The sequence below is a fragment of the Limulus polyphemus genome, unplaced genomic scaffold, assembly GCF_000517525.1.
Source record: "Limulus polyphemus unplaced genomic scaffold, Limulus_polyphemus-2.1.2 Scaffold909, whole genome shotgun sequence".
NCBI lineage: Eukaryota > Metazoa > Arthropoda > Merostomata > Xiphosura > Limulidae > Limulus > Limulus polyphemus.
In genome coordinates, this window is record NW_013666519.1 from 312,093 (window position 1) to 321,755 (window position 9,663).

Genomic DNA, 9,663 nt, shown 5'->3' on the forward strand with positions numbered 1-9,663 from the left:
ACATCAATCGAAAGGATTTGACCTCCTGAGTACAAAACTGTAATTAGATCTCAAATCAGTCAAGAGATCAAGGAGCTATGAGCTAAAAGTTTGTACTTGGTAAAAAAATAAATAAAAAACAACAACAACTCGGAGCCATTCTATGAACCGCCATACCACGGCTAAAAACTATATGCACAAATTTTAACTAATGAAATTCATACAACAAACACACTTACGAAAAAAGTACTTTAAATAAAGATAGAATAATTACTAATTTAAAGAAAGCTATTAAAAATGGAATATTAATGTACTCTTTTTGCTTTAACCTACCATTTTTATACAAAAATCTAAATTCAAAATCATATATTTACATGCTACTGAGTTTGCCCAAATCGTAAGAACTACTAAATATATATATTTTTTAAGAATGTCGAGATTAGAAAAATATTAAAAATTATTATTATAGCTCAATGCATTTGAATTGAAGGGTATATGTCACCAAACTCAGTTATAATTATTCTTATAACCAGTTATCCTAAACAGCTTTTGATGACTTTACTAGCCTGTTTTGTATAAATGTTGTTATCCCGATCAGCTTTTGGCGACTTACTAGCCTGTTGTATATAAATTTTGTTATTCCTGAACAGCTTTTGATGGCTTTACAAGCCTTTTCTATATAAATGTTGACTTTTATGAGCTTTATTGGTAATCATGCGTTGTTTAGCGAAACACAGATATATAAGAGTCCAGTAAATACATCTGAGGATGGTTCTCAGGAGAGTTTAAAGCTAGTAGTTTTGTACTCGTACCATTCAAAATGGTGCAAACGTTGACGTAAGTTTCATGCAAATTGCAACTCTTTCAGTGTACCTACATCATTGAAAATGATGCACGTAAGTTTCGTTTATATCGCAGCTCTATTGGTGTACCCACATTTATGGACAACATGATGCACAGCTCTCACATGTTCTGCCTGTTTATTAGTGTACAAGTAATCTCAATTAAGACACCGTATGTGAATGTATGAGCAAGATAAATTATACCCCAACAGGTGTATGATCGTCGTGCTCCATTAGTACTTACGTTAGACAATTTAGTATTAAAATCTCCATACAATAAGGTGTAAAAATAAACAGCTCAGAATTGACTAGATTGACTCTAGATAGATTGACATATGTATAAAGATAGAAATACACTTCTTTATACTCACCCAGCCTAATTTCAGTTTTTTTTCTGAGCTCTTTTATCTTCAGTTCTCCAATTTTGTAGGCACAAGCCTAAATAAAGACATTACTAATATAGAATGTATATATATATATATATATAAAAGCTAAAAATTAAAGATAATACATCATAATCAAGGAAAGCGCGAATCTTACGCAACATATTCAAACCTTAGATGAAATACAAGTAAAGTAATAAAAAAAAAATAATCTTGGTTATGTGAGGCGAAGTTGAAGTTAAACTGGATAGACGGTGTACCTCCAATGCAATTTGGGTCTCAATTCCCCCAGTTCCTCTAAAAACCAGGGCACATTACATAATGCTTGTATTGTGACTGCGATTTTTTTTTACTTACGTGAAGTTACATTACTTTATATGTATAGTCAGAGCACAAATACACTAACAAACCTCCATAAAATCAGTTTATAATTTAAAGATATAAATATATATATGAACAGTATTGAAAACCAAATATTTTCCCACTTAGCAGAAAACAGAAAGCCAGCGAAAGTAATATATCAATGCTACAAAATAGTCTCAATGTGGCACATAGATTGTCAGTGTTGAAACACAAAGTTTTGCTTATAACACTGTTATTAAACATGATAGTGTCATGTGCAGAAAATACTGAGCTTCCAAAATGGAAGCAGAAGTCAACTTACCTGACCAGGCCAGGTAATGTAGCGATCAATTTCACCTTCGACGTTTCTTTTAGTAGAAGCTGAGTTTTTCAACATGTAATTAATGGCTTTTTCACGGGTCCAACTGTGTTAAACATTTTTTACTGATTAGTAAAATAGTGTTTTGAATCACCGAAAATACGTACAAAATGTCGATGTTTTGCCCAAAAAATATACTTCTATATTTAAATTGCAATGTAATTGGACTTAAAATATAGCGAGTGAAAATAATTCAAATATTTTCAAGCCAAATTGAAGTATCAAATTTTAGTTAACAAACATAAAAACTGAATTGTAAACTTTTAGTCCACAAAATAATCATCAGAGATATAAAACATGAACCTTGCAGTTAATTTGTTCTTTAACCAAATTGTGCACTCGTGTATTTAAGGATAGAGATATATGCAAGCACTTGATGTTTACAAAAAAAAAAGTAAACATGATATGGCTCTCATATAAAATTAATTACGAAATCGTTTTAGAATATATATATGTATTAATGGAAACTTAATAAAATCGCGGTTTAACTTCACTGACTTTTGCATACAGAAAGTTTGAATTATTGTGTTTTTATAGTTTAACAGCTCGCGAGTCTTTCGTGGTGAAGAGAGTAGCTAAGTTCAGATGGATTCTAGCGAGAACAACTGCTTTAAAAACTATCCTAGTTACAAAAGTTTACTTTTAGCAGTTTGTTTTGTGTATATAATCAGTGCTATTAATTAATCAAAGGTCTGTGCTACAATTACTTAAAAATGACCTGAAATATACAGATCTGCTGTAGAATAGCTTTCATTTGTTTTATCATGAATTCACATGGGGACAGCAACTTAAGGTTCTTCGGCTATAGTACATCCTTATATAGTGAATACCGTTAACAAATTAAGAAATTTACAACAATACTTCCTACTAACAGTGTAATATTTGACGAATAACTCGACTAATCCGATTTATTCATTTATAAATTAAATAAAAAGAAGTGGCGTAGGAAGTGGGGGCAGGGCAGGCCCTCCCATATTTCAATCTGTCCGAGTAAAATGCATCAAGACCAGGAAAATTACTTTCAAAATTCCAGGTCCCTAGGGCGAGTTCTGGACCACGTCCATAATAAGTGCGTCTTTGGTGCACATTTCCTCACTTCGCTGGGTAAGATAGATCTTGGGACCCCAACTTTTAATTTGCCTTCTACTCCCCTGAAAATCATTTTCAAGTGTGCACAATATATATCTATAGAATTCACGGTTTATTTTAATACGGGTAGTCAAAATTAAAAAATATGATATTTTAAATAATTTTGAGTGTGTTGCAACTAATTGAAAGCACAGTAACTCTTATTATGCGATAACTTTAGTTTTGCAACACATGAACTTGGTTTTATTTTTGTAGGATTCGAAATGTTTATCAAGATCCAATAAAATTACAAATTAATTCACAAATGGCCCCCAAAAAGCAAGATTCTCAAATAAAGTGATCTTATTGTCAACCTGTTCCCTAGAGGATATCCAAAGATTGCCAAACGGTAAATAAGAATCTTTGTTTGGAAAGGGAGGAACTTTTTACATGATGTTTATATTAAAAATATTAACTTTTCTCAATATCTCACAGACTTTAATTGTTTAAAACTGTTTGAAAGTAACTATGAACATCTTTCGAGTGTGGGCCAACTTTACGACAATAACGAACTAGAAAATGTTTAAAAAAACTGTTCTGTGGCGAGAAGATGGATTAGTACTGACATTTTTTACCATTTTCTAGTGGCAAGTTGATTTGAATTGTCGTCACGATATTCTTAATCGCTAATAAAAACTGTCAAGTTACCATAGTCGCCTTAACTATATTCAAAGTCAACCATATGTAATGCAATGAATGTAATAAGTAATATATATATATTGGTCTTTGGCTTGCCTAGAATGATTAAATGAAGCCAGATATAATTTGTTTTTGTATGAAAAAATACCTGGTTTGGTATCATAGATTGAAACTGGTATTCTTGTACTATTTGGTTTTGGCGGAACTTCATCACAAGGAATCGAGCTAAGCCTGACGATAAAAGTTTTCTGAAAACGCGGTGAAGCACAAGTTTTTCTAAACGTATCTAAACATTTTAGTTTTTTTATGTTATGATGAAGTAAGAGGAGCTCGTGTAAATGTATGGTGCATGTTTTATAAATAATGGTAAAAACAACACAATTTATATGATCTTGAAAAAAAGAAACAATTTAATGTGACTTACCCAAATGCATGTATTCCAGTGTCGACGACAAGCCTGCAAGCCCGGAATATTTCTTCTGATAAATGACCCAGCCTGAAATATTTATAATTATGAAAAATAATCTATAGGATCATAATTATCTCTCCTTTCCAGAAGTCATTGCATATACAGAGGGTTGAGTTCGTTATATTAAAATGATTTTGAATGCATAACTCGGTAAGCCACGTGACAAACATGGCCGCTATAAAGTGGCTGTAGAATGGAACGTATCAAAACTACGTTTTTGCATTGTTTGGCGTTACATAGTATGATGCCATCAAAAATTCATCGCTTTTGGAATGGGTATGTAGCAGTCTTTTCCGACGCAAGATACTCGTACACTGATCATAAAGACGTGTTCAGTTCGGGGATTTAGAGGATTAGAGACGGGGATATCACTTGTAATTAATGGTATTTGAAAACGAAAGAATAGAGATCAACTTGGGAACCCAGGATCACCCAGAAAGACGCTTACAAGAAGTCGCACTCAGTCATGGTTAGTAAAGTTCAACATCATGTAATAGATGAGAATCCACGAACACAAAGGTTAATGGTAAAATCCACCCACACGCCCCAGGCAACAGTACATATCATAATCAAGAAGGTGTGCACAAGTTTCCTCCACGATACATTCATTCAACTGTCACATACCTTAAGAAGCTGGAGATGAAAGAAGTATTCATGCAGTTTCATACGAATATATAACGGTAAAGTCGCGTATCAATTTCGGTCCGATTGGATTGTTGAAACGGGCGATGGGAAATCGTCGTTCTTGTACACTAATGATTTGTGGAAAACCTCAGGGGGCGGGTAGTGTGCTTTGGACGTTACAGCTTTATGACAGAGACTTTTGCAATAAGAACTATACTGCAGGACTATTGTCGTCAGATATAAAGCATCCCTGGACGTGACGATGTGGATTGTAAAGACGTGGAGAGTCTCTAAAACATTAATATATATCGCCCTGTGAGGACTATATATGCTTTACACGTAGGCTAACTAAGCTTGTATACTTGTATATATAGGAAGTTAAATTGTTTGCTAGAATAGTAGACTGTAACTACCTCAATGGCTGAAGGTTTTCATTTTTAACATTAAGGTTCAAGAAATCTTATTAAAACAGAAAATAAATTTCTTTATTTGGTACAGACCCTGGCTGTGAAACAGAAATGAAAGGTTATCTAGTTACTCAAGCAAAATATGAACGTTTTGACAATTAACAATGAATAGATTTTAAATATACATGCTTGAAATGACTTTTCATTTCAAACTATGATCATTTTCAAAATTATCGAATTCATTATTTCCTAATAAAAAAACTGAACTGATTGCTGGTTTCTTTGTTTATGGCAAAGATGCTAAGACTATCTGCTGCTGTCCCTAACTTTGAATTACCCACCAGAGAAAAGGCAACCGGCCGGAAGCACTCACCGCCAAACTCTTTACATTATAACGCTCACACGACTGAAAGGGCGAGCATTTACGGCGCCAGGTTTCGATCCCACTACCAGTACTTTGTGAGATGAGTGCATTAACCACCAAGCCATGAAATGCCAAAACTGAACTGCCTTAAACTGGACTTTTAGACTAATTTACGTTTATTAACAGTACTTACCTAAAGTAAGGATCTTTGAAGAGATTTAATTCGTTTCCCAAATACTCGCTGTATAAACCCCAACCCTATGGTTAAAAAAAATATATATACTTATTTATATTAAAACATTCTAAGTTCTGCGTACATTTAGTAAACTTTAGAATCAAAGAGGTATGAGATAGACGCCTTTGTTCATTATTACAAAAATTAAGGCGAATATAATTGTCAAATTAAGATTGTTAAATGAAATTAGAATACATCATTTAAAATCATGATTTTCTATGTATAAATTGTATATAAATGATTTTTTTCCGTTGAAGATTTAGACTCATTTCAGAGAATACGAAGAAGATTAACAAACAAAAAAAATTGGAGATTACGGGGAAGACTAATAAACATAAAATATAACTTTGGAGATTACGGGGAAGACTAATAAACATAAAATATAACTTCGGAGATTACGGGGAAGACTAATAAATAAAATAAAACTGATGTAAGTCAGAATACAAGAATAATTCAGATCAAAATTTCCCCCTTTTAAGTAAAAAATTAGATCAAAAAGTAAAATTACACAACATTTAAACTTGTATATATATGATATGTTTACTTTCAGTTCTTTGTTCTGAATCTTTCTCTTTAGTTCTTGTTATTAATTTGATGTGTTTTCCAAAGCATGTGTAAAAATATTAGTTATAATGTGTAAAAATTTAGTTACTACCTGAACCAGATGGATGTTGATCTACCTAGTAGAACATAACCTTTTTCTTACCGTCAAACCTGTCACTGAAATGAAGTTAGCGTCGTCTTTTAACTACTTTGTTCTGGAGGAACAATCTGGCTGTATTTTTTGGAGTGTTAAAGTCACTTCAAGTTAGAAAGCTTATGAATAATTCGGCTGCGATCAGTAGAAGGCTGACTCTGCTTTGAGATCGGGCTATAGAGTATTCCAGAGTTAATGTCAAAATGTACAAAAGAAGAAGTTAATTTCGGAACAATCTTTCGATTTGCTTAGAAGCAGAGTAAAAGAAGTCGTAATTTTTCGAGTTTCTTTCTGTGTGCAAAAGAAATTGAATTAACGATCACAGTAAAATAACACTTTAAAGTGCGTCTAGTTGTATTCACTTACAGTTCAGCACCTTGACGTTTAGATATTAATTAACTGCCATGCTAATAGAATAGGAAAATGGATAGCTACTAATAAAGGGGCGAGTCGAGTATCTAGAAGTACACAGGATAAGGAGAAACAGACTTTAGCAATTAACTCTTCTGTTCCAAGCTATCGTCCGGAAGATATGTTTAGCTAAAGTTGTCTACTCCATATTATTCATCAAATGTTTTCCATTAACAGCAGTTCACAAACATAACACATGTTGATGGAAAGGTTCATTCTTTTTAATTAGGACTGAATAAATCTCTTGAAAATATCAGAAGAAAAAAAATTGGCTTGGAAAGCACCGGGAACAGACAATAATGGTCAATCATTCATTTATTTATTTTGTACTGTTGCTAATACAATGTTCTCGGTGTTTTATTCTGCAGTGTAAGGTAGCTTAGCTCTTCAAGTTGTTTTAACTAGAGGCATATAATTATCGCAATATTGCAGAGTTGTAGAAGTTTTCTTTCAAGAACTAGTCAGGAAAGCTATCATTGATTGGTCTGGAACGTTAAGAACTGGTATATGGCCAAAACTAGACTATATAAAAATGTTATGGTTACTCGTCGTTTTGAAAACTACTGGTTGTCAGGTAAATTAGTATTTTCGGTTTGGAATTTGGCAGTCTGGTAATAACATTAAACACTATTTATATTCATATGCGCGAATAAGTCGATCCAAAGGAATACACTAAGGCTTCGTCTACAACTTTGGACATGGGGAGCCATCGTTTTCCCTCGTACAATATGGTTATGTCCTTTGAGGTCACCACCTTGAGGTCATAGATCAAGGTTGAGAAGTTATGGTCAAAGGTCAAAACGAAGCTGTTCAAATCGTATCTCATTAACTCACTGTCTAAAGTATCTCTCTCTTTTTTTTTTAGTACGATACCTAAAGTTTGTTTTAGAGAAGATTCGAGCGTTTCAGGTGACATTCCGAATTATTGTCTATGAAAAACCGACAAGACATGGGAAAGTGTTTTTTAGTTAGCCTTTGAAAGTTTCAACTATTTATTAATTGATTGGAGTTTACGTTATTAACACGATTTTTAACACTTCTCTGTCAAACCTCACATTGATAGCTCCATGTATATATTATTTCGCGTCTCTCTGATCTAATATCTGGCTACTCCTAGGGATTCTCTGACCAGTAGTCAGAACATTTCAACGTTCATTGGAAATATCATATTTGAAACCTTTTATTGATAATTTACTTTTTATTTATAAACCTGTGAAGCTTATAAAGCCTTAATACTTGTAGATAATTAATGCATTTTATTCATAAGTCAATTAATCAGAAATTGGACATCGTTTATTAAACGCATATTGGGGTGATAAAATAGTTAAGATTCACGATGAAAGTTATCACTGAGGAATATTAAGTTCAACGCATGTTAACTTTAATGTGATCTCTTTGATTGGAGTACTTGTATATAATTGAAGAAATGATTAGTTTTCACGTCCACATGTTACAGGTTTTCTTACAGCTGTCAACATGAATTTATAAATTGCCACCTTATGAGAGGAATTTTATCTTATATGTGAATATTTAATAATTAAAAGACATTCTCTAAATTATAACGTTTAATATTAGCAAAATATCTTAACAACTAATATGCTATAAGATGTCTTCCCGATTCTCTTTCAAATATATGAACCTCAACATAAGATGTATGAAAATATATGCACCTCAACATAAAAATATATGCACCTCAACGTAAGCTGTATGAATGGGAAAATGGGAAGGAACATCTGAATATTTCCGGTATTCAAGAAGTTGCCTGAAAAGTGGTATGTCCGTCCGTTCTTTCATGTAGGAACTCTAAGAAAGAAAGAAAACAAAAACATTTAAGCAATAAGAACGTATGTAAACATCAGCGGCAATAATATTTTTTCATTTGCTATGTTTCTAACGATTAAATATTACTATTGGATCAGGCGGCCCCCCAGTAGCACAGCGGTATGTCTGCGGACTTACAACGCTAGAATCCGGGTTTCGATACTCGTGGTGGCCAGAGCACAGATAGCCCATTGTGAAGCTTTGTGCTTAATTACAAAAAAAATAAATAAAAAACAATTGGATCAGGCTATTTGACTCTGTAGGCAATCAACAACTGTTTCAGTTGACTTATCTCGGTTGCCGGTCGTTAGATTATAAATACATCGATATTTCAAACACGGAAGATGCACAAGTAATGTCAGTTAATGTTTTAAAAACTGGTTTGGTTTGAATTTCGTGCAAAGCTATACAAGGGTTATCTGCTAGCCGTTCCTAATTTAGCAGTGATAGACTAGAGGGAAGGCAGCTAATTAACACCACCAACTCTTGGGCTACTCTTTCACCAACGAATAGTGGGATTGACCGTCACATTATAATATCTAACGTCTCAAAGGGGCGAGCATGTTGAGTGTGACGGGGATTTGAACCCGCAACCCTCAGGCTGTCAGTCGAACGCCCTAACCACCAGACCATGCCTGGTGGTTTTTAAAACTGTCTTACGTGACAAAAGTGTTAACTTGTAACCTTCAGCATTTAATAATAATGTAGAAAGTCTGATTATTTGGGGAAGATTTGTTTGTGGACAGGTCTAACCATGGATTTGGGGAAGGTTTGTTTCTGGACAGGTCTAACCATGGATTTGAGAAATATTACTTTACATTTTACACAATTCTTAAAAATATTGGAGCAAAAACTGAAAGGATGTAAGCAACAGGAATGGCCAATTAATCAGTGAATAAGTTGCGAGAACAAATATGTACACTGAGTGGTCACAAGTAAATAG

The 9,663-nt window shown here is 33.4% G+C and overlaps 1 protein-coding gene across 2 annotated transcripts in view; it reads right to left on the reverse strand.

Moving 5' to 3' along the window:
• The window catches only part of LOC106461179, a 37,552-nt gene that overhangs the window by 2,833 nt on the left and 25,056 nt on the right, over positions 1 to 9,663 (reverse strand). For both annotated transcript variants that reach the window (XM_022388047.1, XM_022388046.1), the window contains exons 9-13: positions 8,592 to 8,702; positions 5,750 to 5,814; positions 4,117 to 4,188; positions 1,869 to 1,971; positions 1,193 to 1,259 (exon numbers count right to left, since the gene is read on the reverse strand). In XM_022388047.1, coding sequence (XP_022243755.1) covers positions 1,193 to 1,259; positions 1,869 to 1,971; positions 4,117 to 4,188; positions 5,750 to 5,814; positions 8,592 to 8,702 — 418 coding nt within the window. The remainder of the gene's footprint in view (positions 1 to 1,192; positions 1,260 to 1,868; positions 1,972 to 4,116; positions 4,189 to 5,749; positions 5,815 to 8,591; positions 8,703 to 9,663) is intronic.